General features: G+C 53.8%; 1 protein-coding gene across 3 annotated transcripts in view; it reads left to right on the top strand.

The window, feature by feature from the left end:
- The window catches only part of CACNA1E (calcium voltage-gated channel subunit alpha1 E), a 139,649-nt gene that overhangs the window by 48,483 nt on the left and 73,528 nt on the right, over nucleotides 1-17,638 (top strand). For 2 of the 3 annotated variants that reach the window (XM_064454525.1, XM_064454526.1), the window contains exons 1-5: nucleotides 3,407-3,507; nucleotides 3,940-4,079; nucleotides 14,756-14,859; nucleotides 15,633-15,785; nucleotides 16,584-16,765. In XM_064454525.1, coding sequence (XP_064310595.1) covers nucleotides 3,415-3,507; nucleotides 3,940-4,079; nucleotides 14,756-14,859; nucleotides 15,633-15,785; nucleotides 16,584-16,765 — 672 coding nt within the window. In that variant the 5' untranslated portion in view covers nucleotides 3,407-3,414. Of the gene's footprint in view, nucleotides 1-3,401; nucleotides 3,508-3,939; nucleotides 4,080-14,755; nucleotides 14,860-15,632; nucleotides 15,786-16,583; nucleotides 16,766-17,638 lie in introns of those variants that run through there. The other variant, XM_064454527.1, reaches the window with a different exon arrangement.

A 17,638-nucleotide genomic window follows, 5' to 3' on the forward strand; every position in this document is an offset into this window, starting at 1 on the left:
CCAGACCCAACAAGAAACTCCAGCTCTAGGCATGGGCTTAGTTCACAGTGCCTGCTCTAGGTGGGCTGGGGCATGGGTTTGGGGGGGAGATGCTCATGTGGCCTCGGGGTACCTTCCCCACCTCAAACGCACTGGGAGGGAAGCATGGAGCTACAGGTGTGGCGTGCACTGGGATCGGCCGAGTTGCTAAGGAAACAAGTCAATGGTGCAGGGGAGAGAGTGTTGGGTAAAGGAGATAAATCAATAAGAAAACCTATTTTTATCGGCTCCCTAATGATCCTCCAGAAGAAGCCAGACGAAGGAGGAGAAGGCTGGGGGGAGACAGGATTTCATTACTGGGCTTGGAGGGAGGCGAGTGCTACTCTGCGTTTTGGGTGGCTGGAAGGTTGTGTAATTAGACATCTAATGAGAGAGGAAACAAAAGATTGATAGAGAGTTGTCTGGTGGGCTCCAGCCCTGAGCTGGGAGGATGCTTGCTTGATGGAAGTGAAGTATGTGAAAAAAATTTCCCCCAGTTCAGCCAGATGTTCCTGCCATCCCTTGGGGAGGATTTTCTTACCCTTTATCTCTCAAAACCTGTCACAGCTGGAGCTACAGGGGCTTGTTTCCACAGGGCTGACGCCTTGCAGCTCTTACACAGTTCCAGATGTGATAACCCAGGCTGGGGTCCTCAGAAAACTGGGCCAGTGGGGTTTGGAGGGTCACTTTTGGCAGTGGCCTTGTGCTTAGATCACTGCTTACAGCAGCGATTGCCCTGTTTCCTTTAGACTTGGTACCTGCTGACCCACATACCGTTCGCTCACCAGAGGTGGGGTGGGGACACGGTCCTGTGCTGTGACAGACATGCACTGTCCTTGCACTGTCAAGCCAGATGTTGGAGCCAGCAGGGAAATACAGGCTCGAGCTGAGCTGTCAGAGGTGGTCCTGAGCTCCCCAGCCACTGCCAAGCAGGGCTCCCATGCTGCTGGCTTCGGAGAAGTTGGGTTTTTCCCACCTGGCTGTTTCCCCTGTGGGACTAATGGCCACAGGAGGGTGGAAGCAGCGGTAGATGCCTGGTGCAGTGGGGAGGAGCGTGGGATGCTCGGCGGGGTTAGCTGCACTGGGGCAGACAGACGGACTCACTGCGCCGTTCCCACACTTCTTATCTAGGCAAATGTGCTTAGTGCCTGGGGAGCTGGCTGCACCGCCCCACTAACGTGCTGTTTTCTTTTAAGCCTGTGCTAATTGCTCGCAGACTTTCAGGAAAATGAAACAAAAAGACCCCAAATAGGCTCGTGGCTCGGGGCCAAGCGCCGCAGTCTGCGTATCAGCTGAAGTGTGTGGCCAGAGGTGGGAAGCAGGGGAAGTACGTGGCTTTTGCAGGAGCTATGCAATGAAATCCTCACTTTTATTAAGCCTTAGAGGAAACCTTCTGGGGTCTGGCCTCCCCCCAAACACAAGGAGCTGCTAGCAGTTCATTCCTGGCTGGCACCAAGGTCTGAGCCCACAGCTGTGAGCTCTGCAGCGGTCTCTCTTTTGGTTTGCCTTTAACTTAGTGACCATTAATTTAACTGAGTAGCCTTTTAAATGCCTTGGCTGAATCATTCCTGGCTCTTCTCCCTACCAGGCTAAATACATCCCAGTTCCAGCAGGCTCTTCTTGGCTGCCCCTCCTAGCCGGCTCTCTGGGGACCTGCTCTGTATGCCCAGCCCTGCTCCCACCTTGTCTGCAAGCTGCAGTGTGCACAGGGTCACTGCTGCTGGGGTCACTTCATGGTTTCCAGTTTCCCATGCTCATGGCCAGCGCTGGTATGTCTTCTCTCACCCATGGGCTCAGGGCCCCTGGTTTAAAGCATCTTGTTGTAGTCAGTGGCTTCGGCAGCCAAAAGGCAAGGTTGTGAAAGAAAATCATCCTTTTTCCCGGGGCTGATGGCCCAGGCATCTGGCACCTCCTGGCCTAACTGGTGCAAACCTGAAGCTGACGAGTCTGGAGAAGCCCGGTGTGGTGGGGAAGGGCTCAGCTGGGGTGCTGCTCCCTTGTGCTGGCTTGATATGGCAGGAGTGTGGATGATTTCTTTATGGGCAAATCCATCCCAGGTGGGATCATATCTCCTTTTCACAGACGTGAGCCTTGGGAAGGTGGCACTCCCCTCCTGGGGTGGCTGCTGACACCAGTGGTGGCAGTAATATAGCTGTGGGTTTTTGGCATGGAGGGAGTGGAGAAGGGGTGTGCTGCCTGCTGATGCATCTCACCTCATTTTGTTAGTGAGGACAACAGGGCTTTTATTGTAAAGATGTGGTAAAGGTCAATGGGAAGTTGGAAAGGTGTGGCTGTCCTGTTGGTTGGAAGTGCTTTGTTCTCAGGGCTTGACAGTGGGCCAGGCAGGAGGAGGGAGCTTCACATTCCTGCTTTGCTCCTGGTGGCCCCTGTGAATCAAAAGGCAGGAGGGAGCTGGGTGTGGGGTGCTTTCCTTGGTGTCAGCTTGCCCTTTCCTCTGCCTCCCCTCCCTACTCACTCAGGTCCTCAGATGCCAGCATCTGTTTCTACTTGTCCTGGTGCGATGCTGCTCCTGGAGAAGGGTGCGTAAACGCTAGACCTGGCTGTAGGATTTAGGACGCTCGTAAGGGTCCAACCAGATCCTGCTGATAATGTGCCACTACCCCTTGGGGTGTCACTGAAGCATGGCTAAGCTGGGATGTCTCTGTGGGGACTTTCGACGCTGCTGGAACTGGAGCTCAGACCCGGGCATCATCTGTGTCTTGAGCTGTGAGTGCTCAGTCTGGTGCTCTGCAGTTCCCAGTGCTGCCTGGGCTCACCCTGCCATCTGTGGGGTGCTTGGCAAGGGACTCTTGGTTCCTAGGGCATGTCTACCTTACCAATGCAGGGCACAGGGTGAGTTGGTCTGGGTTGGGTCCCCAGGATCTGCCATGGATGCCCTGTCCTCCTCGGGCCGTGAAGATAGCTGCTCCCACAGGGATGCTTTAGGATCAGGGCTGATGGTAGCCCGTGATACACCCCCTTCAAGCCCCATCTCCTGCTGCTTCATGATGGAAAAGAGAAGGCAAGCAGAAGGGACGTGGCGTACAGGGATGTGCCAGCCCCAACCACCAACATGCCATGCCAAGGAGGGCCTCCCTGATGCTTCTAGGGACAACGGCAAGCCCTTTTCCAGACGAAGCCCAACCTGGTCAGAGCCTAGTTCTCAGTTCTTGTCACCCGCTTGTTTCCCAAAAGCACCAAGGTGGGCTCCACCCTCCTGCCTGGGAGCAGCAGGAGTTGAAAGCTGGGCTGCATGTGCACATGTTCCTGTGTGGAAAGCGGTGGTGGTGGCTAACAAGCAGGTGAAACGAGGCATGGGAAGGGGTGGGCTGGTGGGTCTGGGTCATCATCCACCTCTTCTCTGCTCCTTAACTCCCCTCCACTCCCTTCGAGTACATGATCCTGGCAACCATCATTGCCAACTGCATTGTGCTGGCCCTCGAGCAGCACCTCCCTGAGGACGACAAGACGCCCATGTCACGGAGATTAGTAAGTACCTTGTGTCCATCCCTCTCCACCCCGTAGGTGAGTGGCAGGGACCAGCTGAGAGGAGCAACCCTATCCTACCAGCAAATTTCTGCTGTTTTCAGGGTGGTAAAGCAGGAGGTTTCTTCTAGGACCAACCTGTCCAGCCTTCCTGGGGCTGCTGACGCATAATCCTCCTCCATGGAAAGGGTTCAGGAAGGTTTAAGCACCTTAAAAAGTGGGGTAGGGAAGGGGGTCTGGGCAACTTGACTGGGTCCTAGCCCCTACTTTTTGTTTCCAAGGTTGATGCTGGCTGAGGAATAGCTGGGAAAGTTCCCAAAGGGGAGGATGGGGCTGGGGAAGGTAGGATGGGACATGAGTTGGGTTAATGTGAAATGTCTGGTGGTGTTTGCTCTGTCTCCTCCTCTGACTGTGTCACTGGTTCCCCTCTGGCAGGAGAAGACGGAGCCCTACTTTATTGGGATTTTCTGCTTCGAGGCTGGGATTAAGATCGTGGCTCTGGGGTTCGTTTTCCACAAAGGCTCGTACCTGCGCAACGGCTGGAACGTCATGGACTTCATCGTGGTCCTCAGTGGGTAAGTCAGGCGGTGTGGGGCTGTTGGTAGGGCTGGGCAGTCGGGCATGGGGGCTCACCCCTGTGGGGACATGAGCTCCAGGATGCGGGGCAAGGCTCTGGTTTGCTGTTGTCAGTGCTGGTTCTTCATCCCAATAAAGGAGGGGAGGCTCCCTGTGCTGGAGGCTCCTGTGTTGGCTTTGCTGTGAGCAGCTAATGGAGGAAAAAGGTTCCCCATCAGGTGAGGATGGCTGGCTCTGAGGGCATCATGTTAAGCATTCCTCAGCTTGTGGTCTGGTGTCTGTCACCCATTTGGGCATGGGGTGAGGTGGGGATGGAGTGGGAGTGCAGTCTGACCAACTGGACATAGTCTGGGAGTGGTCTTGGTCAAAGCCCTCAAGGGCAGGGAGAAAATCTCTTCTCCTTTTGCCTTCCCAAGCATTTTCCAGCCTTGGCCCAGTGCTGGGGGTTTGGGAACAAGGTCTGGGTGGGGCTGTGTTCCCAGGTGATGCTCGCTCAGCATCCCAACACGCAGCAGCGATGCTGGGGGTGGTAGTGCACAGAGCTTTGTGGGTACTGGTTGTGTCACTGGCTGTGTCACGTGATGTGGCCCAGATCGGAGTCCTGCTTGTGTTGTGATGGGCTGTGCTGGTGGTGTAGAAATGAGCAGGGGCATTTTGACTTGTGTTAGCCAACACTGGCAATTGGCTTAAGCAGAAGCCCTACAGGGTGACCCCACCAGAGCCCCTCGCTGTGTGGAAGGCAGGTGGGTGCCTGTAGCCACCAAGGGGTCCTGGGGAAGGGGTGCCTGGATCATGGCTGCCGCTTGTTTCCATGCTGATGGAAATGCCACATTCAGAGGAGCTGGTTTGGTGTGTACAAACAGCTGGTGTCTGTGGATCTCTGAGCACTACATGAGCTCTGCTGGGTGCAGAGCAGCTGTAGGGCTGACTGGGAAACTGAGCCACAGGAGTCAGGCGGGATACCTAGGGTGTCTCCTGAGTTGCTTGCTGTACAGTCCTGTCTCTTGGCTTACAGCCTTCTGGGTGGTGGCACGACGTGGGACATGACACCCGTTTGGGTGTTTGGAGGAGGAAGGTGGATGCTGAGCCTGGTGCTGCAAAGAACATGGCAATAGGTGCTGCTTGGTTGTGGTGAAAAGGTGCAGGTTGGGACTGTGCTCAGGAGAAGGGCTGAGGAGAATGTGACTAGGAATGTTTTGACTCCCTTGGTCCAATGTGGGCCTGGACAGCCTTGCTGGCAGGGTATCTCGGTGTGCTGGTGGTGGGGTGATGCTTCTTGGTGGGCAGCAAGCGGGCTGCCTGCGGGTGGTGCAGCCATGGCACAGGATGCTGCTGACTCTTCTGCATCTGCTAAGTGACTCTCAGGGGAGGGCTCTGTGGCCAGGCGGGCTCAGTGCTGTGGGGAGAGCGGCTGGGCACAGCTCCTGGGCCAGTCACATCTCTGGGGACAGCGTGGGACACGTCACCCCTGGTAGCAACAAGAGGGGATGTTGCAGCCTCACTGTGCAGCTGTGGTGCTGGGCTGAGTGTGCAGAAAGCGGCCGGCTGGCTGGGAAATGCCTGTCGTCCGCCTCCTGGCCCAGGCATCCTTTGGGGCCTGGGCCAAGGGGAAGCACTAGGCTGGGAGCGGGGGTTTGCCGTGGACCTCTCCCTGCCCTCCCTGCCGCTCTGGGTGAGCTGACTGTAACCGAGCTGGTGCTGAGTCAGCGTTCAGCAATTACTCACTTGTGAAAACCTCGCCAGCAACTTTCAGTGCCGCGCCAGGCCCTGTGCCAGGGAATCGATTGTCCGTGAAGGGCTGTTAGTGCTGGGAGATGCCCAGGTCCCCCTGACTGCTGGTTATGGGACACAGCCCTCTGGGGTCTGCTTCACCACTCTTACCCCCCTTGCATCCTGATGTTTGCTCCAGCAGGATGAAAGCCTCACCAAGAAATGCCTGACTACCTGCCGGCTTTGCCCCAGCACTGCTGGTGCCCACCAGCATGGGCTTACTGGGTTTTCAGGGTGAATTCTGTTGTACGATGTGTAGAGGAGACAACCTGCAGATTTTCATCTTGGACCAGTTTTGGGGAGGGTCGTGTCACAGGGGGATCAGGTGTATCAGGTCATAGGCTCCTCTGTGCTGTTCAGCTCTTGCTTTCGTTGTGTGGTACTGGCAAAGCTGCTGTTCTTCAGCACCATGGTTGTAAAAAACTCTTGCCTGTTTCATCTGCTGAATTACTGGCAAATTTCTTCAGCAGATAATCCTCAGCTGGCAAATGACTTGCAAACAGTTTGTGGGACAGGGTTTGCACTTGGTGGTTCACACTGTGTCAGTTGTGTAAGGAGGGTGGTGAAGTCTTCATGCAGGATGTATGTGGGTGACCAGCGGGTTCAGGATTGTCTTTGTGGACTAAAACTTTGCACTTGATTAATACGTGAGTGTCTGGACAGAGACTATTGAGCTTGGGAGAGTTAATGGTTGTCGGGATCTTGCTGTGACTTAGCAAGAGGCAGTGGCTGTGGTGGAGGGGATGTTGTGAGCATCAGAGGTGTGGGGTAGTGCTCACCTCAGGATGTGCTGACTGGTTTGGGATGCTGATGCATCCCAGAGGGGACCAGAGGGGATATCCCTGGGAACAGGACCCACCCCAGAATCCATCCTTGATTGACCCAGAGGGACCCAGCATCACACTCACTTGGCCTTTGTCTCTCCAAGGGTGTCACAGGGTACAAGTCTTTCTTTCTGGACTTTCTGCACTTTCTTGCCACATATCTGATGGGAGAGGTGCTTAATGCAGGTGGCATCATGGCCCCAGACACCACACTGGGGTTTCTATGAGCAGTGGGATATCCTGGGCACGCTCTCCCTGGTGTAAATTAGCTGAACGAGTGGCTACTGCTGTGAGCGGCCTCCTGGGACTCTGTGCAGGAATGGATGTCACTGACTTGGGTTCAACTGGTGTTTGCTTCTCGTGTCAATAAATCCAGATTTTTTTCATCTCAGTGGAAATCAACGCCCACCTAAAACTCCCTGATGCTAAAGCTTCCACTGGGGAACTAATAGTCACATTTGTAAACCCACTTTCTTTATAACCTGTGGTTTCCAAATCATCGTTGCTGCCTGAAAAAAACAGCCTGTTCTCCCCCAGCTAAAAATATTTTTCTCTGAAATCATGCATAATATACCTTCACTTGTTCTGAGGCAGAGCTGGGGAGGGGAATGCCTGTGTTTCCGCCGGGGCCTGGGGATGCTCCTTGCCTTGCCCATGCATGAACCAGACCTGGCCGGGTGCTGAAGCTGGACTCATGACCTGCTCGATACAGTGTGTCCTGGACCAAAAAGAGGAAAACTGCTCAGAAATGGTCAGAAGGGGCAGCAGAACCTTGGTGACCTCTTAACTGGGGTGGTCCCAAGAGGGTGAGGTTGAAGAACCTTCAGCCACCAGCAACTGGAGCATCAGCTCTGTGCTCCCTGGGTGCTGTTAGTGTAACAACTAGAGAACGAGGACCCTACACCAGCCCCCCTTGTCCTACACTGTATCTGAAGGAGCTCATGGAAAAAGAAGGGTTAAACTTCCTCTGAAAATATCCCAGTGGGTGTGTGCTTCACACACTCCAATGCCTGAGCATCATAGCACCGCGCTGGCTTTTTTAATAGCAGTTGCAGCGGTAATACAATAACACGTTATGTGAGAGGTGAAGGGGTGGGGGAACACTTCTAACAATGGGGAGAAAATCAAAATGGAAATCAAAAGGCCCTTGTGAAGTTGTGCTACTGAGGAGTAGGGGAAGCAGCTGCTATAAAACTAGGATAAATGCACCGGGGTCACTAAAAAGAAGAGCTGGCGTCTGGGTTTTTCGAAGGGTTTAATAACAGCTGCTACACCTGGATGCCTTTTGTGAAGCCCTTGGGTACTGTGGTTTTCATTAAGAGATTCTGTGGGGTGGACCATGGCCAAGGGAAGGCAGAAATGAATGATCGCCAGTGGTGCTTGCTGTATCTTTAGCAAACCTGGAGCCGACTGGAGGGGTGCCAGCCTGTGCCAGTGGAGGAAAGCCTGGCTCTCGAAGCCCGGACGGCTTGCCCAAAAACTAAAGTCCTCTCCCTGCAAAGGCAAGCAGCAGTTGTGAGCTGGGCTTGTCCCTCTGACCTCCCGGTGAAATTCTGTGCAAACACGTGCCCTGATTTTCAGCCACGGCTAGGGTGTGAAGCTGGAGGGAGTTGTTCCTAGGAGGCTGCTTTCCTCTTTGCTACAAGGCTGCAATGTGAGCACGGGAACAAGGAGGGCAGGTTGTTGCTCATTGTGGTGCTGACTGGATTTTGGGATGACCACCCTGGAAAGTGCCCGGTGCCCTTTTTGCAACTCCGCTGAGCTCCTCCATGGCAGAGGTGAGGATGCTTTGCCCTCTGGTATTTAGTGCACCTTGCACAACCGAAATTTTGTTTCTTAGGTGGTCTTTTTGGTCTCACAGGTCCAGAGATAGAGGGGAGGCCCTTGAATTGGTGCTGGCAGAAGCTCTGTGCAGGAATATTCGTATGCTGCATCCCCTCGTGGTTTGGGTTACCAACCTCTAGCAGCATGCATGATACCCCATGCATGTGCAAGAGCACACACACATATGCATGTGCACATGCAGGCTGGGAACAGGTTCTTTCCCCAGTGCTGGCATCTGCATTTTCCTAACTGAGGGAGGACAGCACATCTCCAAGCAAGGAAGTCTGGGGGAGCAGATACACGGCTTGGAGAATAAGTGTTAAATCGGAGCAAAAGTGCATCGTCCCAACAGGATTATTCTGCCAGAGCCTGTACGATTACAAGGAGTGTTGTCCTATAGGATAAACGAGTAAAGAGACAACCCTGAGTCCAAAAGCGGAGCAGTACTTTGCTCACACCAGACTAGACTTTTTTCCTCTTCCCTTCTTTTCCTTTCATGCATGATGCTGGTCTCCAACCTGATGTCTGCCCCATCACCCACCCCTTTCCCAGCTCCCTCCTTCCAGGACAATTAGTGAAGTGTTTGGTCTTTTGTTTGGATGAATAATTAATTCCCCAGCTTTGTGAATGATTCATATGCCATATGCCACGGTGATGGGACATGCCTGACATTGGCACCTCGTACAAAGGGCAGTGCCGTTCCCCCGGCCTGGTGAGGGGATGGGGTGGGTGATGAAGGAAAGGGCTTTGTGCTGCTGGGGACAGGTGGGGGTGGGACATTGGGTGACCCTGGGGCTGGCAGACCACGGCTCTGGCTTTTGGGGGAGAGAGGCATCCTGCATTCTCCTGGTGCAGGATCTGGCCCTCATGCTGCTCACATGCTTTGCCCCGTCCTTCCCAGCTCCTCTTCCCCAGCGGTTGGTTTCCCACAGCCGCTGCGCTGCGGAGTGAGTCAGTCCCTCCCACAGAGCTGCTGGGCTCCAGTGGCATTGCCTCCCCTCCCAGGCACCCCTCCACCCTGTGTGGTCCCCAGGGGCTCCTTCTGCAGCCCTGACAGCCCTGCTCCACATTGCTGGGCGCAGAGTTCCCGGGCTGGGGTGAAGCCTTTGTCCTCCCAGGGATAAAGCCTTGGGCCAAACTGCAAAGTCCCTGTGTACTGCCATGGACCTTGCTCCGGGAGAGGAGTTGCACGGTAAAAGCCTGGCTCAAGGGAAGGGGTTATTTTCCACTACATCAGCATGTGAGGAGGTGGTATCACCCAGGTTTGGGTAAATATCCTTGGTGTCTCAGACCTCTTCGTTAGCATGAGTTCATCTAACTCCTGCTTGCTACATGGTCGCATGTGCTGTGTTTGTCTTTGCGGGGCTGGCTCTCCAGCCTCCTGGCAATGACTTTCCACCAGGTTCCGTTTGTGCAAACACAGTTTCACTACCCTCTCCTGCCCCTGCCAAATCCTGCATCTGCGGAGAGGTGTCGCAGGAGGGAGGCACAGGGCGGGCTTGCAGAGGGGATGCGCCATCATGTACCAAATCCTGGGGTCTCCTCCAGGAAGAGGTGGCCTTGGGGGATCATTTCATCCCCCAGATTGAAGGCTGGTGAAGGCAGATTTTGTGTTCACCCTCATCACACTTTGCAGGGAGCCATCGGTACCTGGTTCAGGGCTTTCAAAGATGCTAGGAAAGATGGGATCAGCAGCTTTGCAGCTGTGCAATATGCTTGTGTCATGGCCCCAAAACCTAGAAAGAGCAAGCAAAGATGATGGAGGCTTTAAGGTTGCTCTGAATTGCGCTGAGGGCAGGACTTTGGCCTGGTGTCCCTGCCTCCTGGCATCCCCAAAGCAGGAGCGCTGTGCTCTGCTGGGGCATCCTCAGGGAGGGTGATCTAATTCCATTGGCCCTGCATTGAGTGGGGTTTGGACCCAAGCTTAGAATCCATCCTGCTACTTGTGATGCTCTCTGAAGAGGGAGGGCTTGATTCACCAGCAGAAAAGGGCAAGAATGGGGTAAATTCATCAGGTAACTCACTTTCTCTGAGCTGTTTGACCGGTGTATTAATTATGAAGTAGTCTCCCTCATAGAGTCAGGTGGCAGTGCAGGCCTTCAGAGGCCTTTCCACTTAATTATAAATATTAATTTGTGCATCAGCCAGCCAGCCAGCACCCTCCCTGCCCCAGATTTTGAGCTGAGATTAGTCTGTCTCAGCCGATCCCTTCCTCCATCCAGCACACCCCAGAGCTGCCCTTTGCTGGGACGGCTTGTCTGCACGTGCCTCTGCAGCAGTCCCTGATGGAAGTGGTTGAGGGATGCTCACTTTGGGGTGGGGGGATGAATCGAGGGTCAATCTGATCATTTGGGGGTTCAGCCTTTTCTTGGGGTCCCTGGTGTTTCAAAAAACACGCCCTGAGATGTGTGTGGTGTCCCCAAGGGCTGAGGCTTCAGGGCTGCTGGTGCCGGTCCTGATGGGATGATGGGGATGGGAGCTGGTGTGATGTGCAGCTCCTGGCATGGGCAGCAGAGGCACGATGGGTGCTGTAGTGTGTGATAGTGCCCAGATTTGGTGCTGGCTCTGTGCTAGTAAAAGGGCTTTGTGTGGGTAGGGTCACTGAGCATCGCTCATGGTTTATTCTGCTAAGTCCTGAAAAGCAGAGAGTAATTTAAAATGTGATTATACTTCCCCCCCCACCCCCCCGGGAAAAGAAATCCATAGGTGCAGGTCTTCAGCTGGAGGCGAGGGCGTGCGCTTTGCTCAGCTGCTGCAAGCTGGAGCGGTGCCCGAGGGCTGAGCATCACTCTGCCGGCAGCCAGCCCAAAAGCCTGCAGGTGCGGCGGGCCCAGTGGGAGCTCGCCCTTCACTCCGCAGCCTGTAAATAAATAAAATAAAATAATCATCCTGGTTGCAAACACAGAGAGTGGTTTTTTTTTTTTTTCCCTTCCCCCCTGAAAACATGTTTTTGTCTGCTGGTGATTGCTCACTATTCAATTATACTTCGGGGATTAGCATATATTTCCCATCCTGCCTCCTCTCTCATTTGCATCCTTCCAATAGCTCCTCTCTGCTTTTCTTCACCTGAAGCCTCTTCCCCCTTTCCTCTGAAGAAGTAAAACTAACCCCTTTGCCTGGGTGACCTATAAAAACGCCTTCACTTTTTTTTCTTCTACTTCTTTTTTTCTCCAGTACATATGATGAAAAGCATGAGATCATCGGGATTTTTATAGCCCAATCTGGCAGCTTTTTCAAATAACTTAGATGGTGAGATGTAATTTTAGTTTGGGTCCTTGCCTAAAAATAAAGAATAATTATTAGCACATCAGACGTGGATATTGTAAGTATTCGAAAAGGGTTTAAATTGTTCTACAGATACCGGAGTTGCCGCCCTGTGTCAGCAGAAAGGTCTGTTACAGTCTGATTCCCATCTCTGTTCTGTGCATCCTGAGGAGCTATAAGAAACCTTAATGTATGTCAATAAATACATCAGAAATGGGTTATGCTGAGTGACCCATCTGAAGAAGAAGAAGAAGAAAAAAAAAAACCACAAAAATAAAAAACATGCTTAGAGGGTTAATAAGCAATTAACAGGTGAGATGCTGAAGTCCAAAGCAGGAAGGTGTGTTTTGAGTGCTGTATTTATTATTAGTGATAAAGTGGTGGTGGTGGTGTCTGTACACTAGCAAAGCCTAGCTGTCAGAGAGAGGTGATGTCTGTTACTTAGAGCCACTGAAGGGCTTGGGAAAAGCAGACAGAAGCCAGCCTTGTATGCCTGGAAGTTTGCTTAGCTTTTTCTAGCCACCTCAATTGGTCTAAAATGGCCCAGGGCTTCTCAGACCCTGCTCAGGGGCTCTGGGGTGCCTCGTTGCTCTGGGATGGGTGGGTTTACTGGGAGCAGCTCCAGCAACATGCGCTCCCAGTTCATCTGCCCTCACTGGGAGCTGAGGCTGTACCCACAAAAGGATGCACAGGCAGCTATTTCATAGTGGTGGGTCATCTTTCTGCCATTGGTCAGGAGACATGTCTGCAGTACAACCACCTCACTCTGGTGATCTGTCCAAACCCCCTTCTGAAAGAACTTGTGATGTCCCTTGTCCCCCAGCGAGGACAAGGAGCATGTCATCTTGCCACAGAGGAGTCCCATTCTTAGCAGCTAATTTAGAGCGCTGGGAAGTAGTGCCCTGAAATCGCCTGAACCTTGCCTGAAGGCTCAGCGTGACGGCTCCTGAGCCCTTCAAACAAATCTGGGTTAGCAGAGGACTTTGCAGCCAGGGCGTTCTGCTCCCCTCCATCATGCTGGACCAGGTGATGGTCCTGCTCCCCCCCCCCCCCCCGCCCCAAGATGTGTGATGGGCTGGGAGCAGTGATGGCTCCATCTCCATCACTCCGCCTGGTTATGTAAGGACCACAGCTTGTGCTACTCTGTGGTGGTCGGAGAGAACTGTTGGTCCCGCTCTGCTGCCAGGAACCTTCCAGCTGGGCTTACATTGACAAGCCACTGGGAGAAGGGCTGGAGCCTGTGTCCAGCCGAGGAGCATCCCTGGTCTCCTGAAGATGCTTGGCCCCAGATGGAGTCAACACAGGGGCTGCAAATGCTTTTCCTCCATCCCTTTGGGAGGCTGTTTGGACACCAAGCATTGGGGCATGAGGAGCAAAAGCCGAAGGAGGGGCTCAGGGTCTCCAGCGCAGCATTTGGCACAGCGTGTCCTCTATGCCAGTGTTTTTGGGGAGTGCTGGGTTACCCTGCTCTCACTGGTGGGTTGCATGAAAGAGATGAAAGCAGCTGTGCTCTTCTCTCTCCCACGTGCTGCTGAGTGGCCGTGCTTTACCGTACTTATTGATTTTGATCTTACAACCAATTTAACAATATAGCTTTCCCTAGCCTCTGGGTGCTCCTGACTTAAGTCCCTTTGCTGCTTTCCTGTCAGCCCTGTGGGTAGCGGGGGCTAGTCACGGGCTGGGGCACAGTGGAAAAGTGCCATCAAGGGTAAAAAGTCCCTGTGTGTATCTGGGATAAGCAGCCTGATATATGGGGAGTTGTGGGTGATGCTGGGAAGATGCATCCCAGGTGCTGTTGGGATGGGGTTTTGCTGGTGAAGGGAGGAAGAGGAGGCTAGGAAAAGAAGTTGAAACAACCTGGTTTGCTAATGTGAGAGTGCTTCTGCTGCTGGGGTATCCTAGGAAACTCAACCGCCTTTCTGGAGGGGTAGGTTGGTACCTGCCATACCTTGGGGAGAGGGAGAGAGAAAGAGTGCTAATTGCTCAGCCGCCAGAGAGCTGCTCTGGCCTGTAATTAGATGAATTAGTGGAACAATGACCCAATTTCCCTCGGTTTTTGGATTGCTGCAAACAGCCCTGAGGTTGCTGCCTCCCTCTGTCCCACTCTCCTCCCCGTCCCTTCCTCTCTCACCCCCTGCTCCTCCACTGCAGCCCTCCCTCCTCCTCCTTCTCATCTAGCTCCCCAGGGACTGAGCCCAGATGGGAGAGGAGGCCATGAGCTCCAGCACTGCCGCCTGTGCTCCTGTGGCTCTGCTGGCGTCCCTGAGCCACTGCATCCCCATCCCCTCAGCAGGTACAAAGGCCCTGAGCATTTCCACTGCTGGACTTAGTGTGTACCAGCTCCCTTTGTTTTCCAGACATGGGCTTTGTGTTTTACAATAAAACCTCTGGAGTCCTTCCTGTGCCTGCTGGTTGCCTTCCAAGGTCATCAAACTTTAATTGCTATAGATTTTTGAATGCATATGAGGTTCTCTGCTCCTTTTCGGCAATCCCAGAGGTGGGACTCTAAGAAAGCTCCATGTGTGAAAAAAGCCAGAGCAGCTGATGGCTGGAGGTGTTACCAGGGGAGCATGGGTAACCACCAGGAGAGCAAGCCCAGCTCTGGGGCACCATCTCTGGTACACGTGCCACTTGCCTGGAAGGGAGCTTAAACCCATGCAGCTGCGAAGAGTACTACATCTACAGTATTGACTGCATGGTATGGGTGATGACCAGCTCTGCAGTGTGGGGCTGTCCCCAGCCATCCTGGCACATGGGGGGCAGCCAGGGCTGGATGGTTGTGGCTGGCCAGAGTGGCCCATGAGCTTTGGTGCCAACATCAAACAGGGCTCACTGGCATGTGGGCTTTGGGAGGTGTTGAATCTCTTTATCTGCCCAGAGACATGGTGCTTCTCATGGCTTTCCCTAGTCTGGCATGAAAACACGGCTTTTGGCACTGGAGTGGCTGAGGGCTTTGCCCAGGATAACTTTGCTCTCTCCCTGTCTGCCTGCAGCATCCTCGCCACTGCTGGGACGCACTTCAACACCCACGTGGACCTGCGGACACTGCGGGCCGTGCGCGTGCTCAGACCTCTGAAGCTTGTCTCGGGCATTCCCAGTAAGTTGGATGCTTCTGGTCCTCCTCCTGGGGTGTCTGCATCCATCCCTGATGTCCTTCAGAATAAGAGGCATCCTCGTGCCACCTCGCAGATGAGGGGTGAAATCAGGGAAGAGGGGGACAAACCTCCCTACGTAGCGGGAACTTTAGGACGGAAGCATTTGGAGTCCCTGGGTGGCATTTCCCGCCACCCAGGCTGCTCTGTTCTGGCACAAGTCTGGGCTCGGCGGCTCGCCGGGGCCTGCCAGTGGCTCTGCTTCCCTGGCCAGAAAGCGGTGGGTGGATCCTTTCAGGATTGATGTTTATTCAGGGGAGATTTCAATTTTTTTGCAAGATTTTCTCTGCCGGCACAGAAATAAATAAATAAACTAGGCTGCTGCTGGCACTGGTCCTCCTGTCCCTCCTGCCCTGGGCGTTGTCTGGGCAGTGTGCTGGATCTGTGCCTTGGGGGCAGTGAGGGGGACAGAGCTGTATGGGCCTTGTCCCACCAAGTTCACACAGGACAAGGACAGGCAGGACACCAGGTCCAGAAACCAGTCCTCCTGGAGCATTGATCTGTAGCCTGGCCCTCCCTGCTCCCCCTGGGATGGTGCTTTCCTCTGTGGTCCTCAGCTGCCCAGAGATCTTCCAGGCTGTGCTGGCCTCTTGCATCTGTCTGATAACTGTCCATCCTCTCTGCTCACTGTTGTCCTCTTGCCAGAGGTGGGATGGATGTGCCCAGGTAGGGTGTTTGCATCACCGTGCTGAGCTGTGCTCTTTCTTTCCCTTCCCAGGCCTGCAGATCGTGCTGAAATCCATCATGAAGGCCATGGTGCCTCTGCTCCAGATCGGCTTGCTGCTCTTTTTCGCTATCCTTATGTTTGCCATTATCGGCCTGGAGTTTTACAGTGGGAAGCTGCACCGAGCCTGCTACACAAACAATTCAGGTGGGGAGAAGGGCTCTGCACCCACGCCACATCCCAGGGGTGCAAAACAGCCAGGGCAAGTGCATGTCGCTATTGTGGGAAGCCCAGAGCTGAGAGGATCCTGCACTTTGCTTTGTGCACACCAGGCATCACTCAGTTGTGTTTAGGATGTCCCAGTTTCTCATGGGATCAGTTTGCGTGCAGCCAGGGCTGGTCCCAGTGGGGTCCCTTGCTCTGCCCCAAGCCCATCTGCATTCATAGAATCATAGAATGGTTTGTGTTGGGAGGGACCTTTAGAGATCATCTAGTCCAACCCCCCTGCAGTGAGCACGGACGTCTTCAACTAGACCAGGTTGCTCAGAGCCCTGTCCAGCCTGATCTGGAATGTTTCTAGGGTTGGGACCTCTACCACCCCTCTGGGCAACCTGTTCCAGTATTTAACCACCCTCATGGTAAAAAATTTTTTCCTTATATCCAGTCTAAATCTACCCTCCTTTAGTTAAAACCATTACCCCTTGTCCTGTCACAACAGGCCTTGCTGAAGAGATTTCCCTCATCCTTCCTGTAGTCCCCCTTTTATGTACTGAAAGGCCACAATAAGGTCTCCCCGCAGCCTTCTCTTCTCTAGACTGAGCAATCCCAGCTCTCTCAGCCTGTCCTCATAGGAGAGGTGCTCCAACCGTTGGATCATTTTTGTGGCCCTTCTCTGGACCCGCTCCAACAGTTCCATGTCCTTCTTGTGTTCAGGCTCTTCCCTTTGGCTGTTTCCTGCCTCTCTCTCACCTCTGCCTGCTTTGGCTTTCTGCTGTGTGCTCGCAGGTGAACTAGAGGAGCTGGACCCCCCCCATCCATGCGGGGTGCAGGGTTGCCCCCCAGGCTATGAGTGCCGGGAGTGGATTGGTCCCAACGATGGGATCACGCAGTTTGACAACATCCTCTTTGCTGTGTTGACCGTCTTCCAGTGCATCACCATGGAAGGGTGGACCACAGTCCTGTACAATGTGAGTAGCACTGCTCTGGGGTCTCTTTGAGGAGATGGGGATGGGGAGGTGGAGATAGTAGTTCTGTGTCCTGGAAACCTATGAGATGCTGAGTTTCCTTCATGATGGAGGTGCGGCCAGCCAATCCTATTTGCGTGGGAGATGGGGATTAAAGAAGGATGTGTAACATGTCTCTGGGCAAAAGAAGCTCTAAGGGCATTGGGCCCTATTTCTGGGCTGGTTGTTCAACCTGTTGCAGAGAAGAAAAACTTGTGGGCATGGGCTGCAGCAAGCCTCCTGCTCAAAGTCTGTCCCTGGGGAGCACAGAGGCATCCTCCCTTCCCTCCTTCTCCTCCTGTGCTCGCTGGGGCAGCTCTGTAAGAGTTGACATGACTTCTGGGCACTGCGCATCCACTCTCCCTGAAGACCAGGCAGTGGATGTGCCTGCATCCCTGCAGTGATCTTGGGATGCCCCAGAGCTGGGCTCAGACCGCCTCCCTGGGGCAGGGGCAGAGTTTTGGTGTCCGACAGGGAGCTAAGACCTTTGGCATTTGTGCTGTAAATCTCCGTCAGTGTTGATGAAGCTGGGCTGGGTTCTTGCGGTTTGCAGCTGTTTGAAGTTGCCAATGCCTGAGCCCTTGGGATATGCACGGAGTGACTTGGGAGCAAAGCTGGGAGCAGGGGAAAAAAGCTACAGGCGATCACAAAGTGCGATATCATTGTGGTTGATTGACCGTATACATACGTTTTAGTTTATGGGCTAGAAGCAACCATGCCAGTTCTGTTCCCAGCCTAATTTCAGCATCAATTTCGGCATCATTGCACTGGGAATGTTTTTATACCCTGGTTCCCATAATGCCTGGAGATTTGAAGAGTGGCATTGCTCTGTGGGAG

Source organism: Phalacrocorax carbo, chromosome 6 (assembly GCF_963921805.1).
Source record: "Phalacrocorax carbo chromosome 6, bPhaCar2.1, whole genome shotgun sequence".
Lineage (NCBI taxonomy): Eukaryota > Metazoa > Chordata > Aves > Suliformes > Phalacrocoracidae > Phalacrocorax > Phalacrocorax carbo.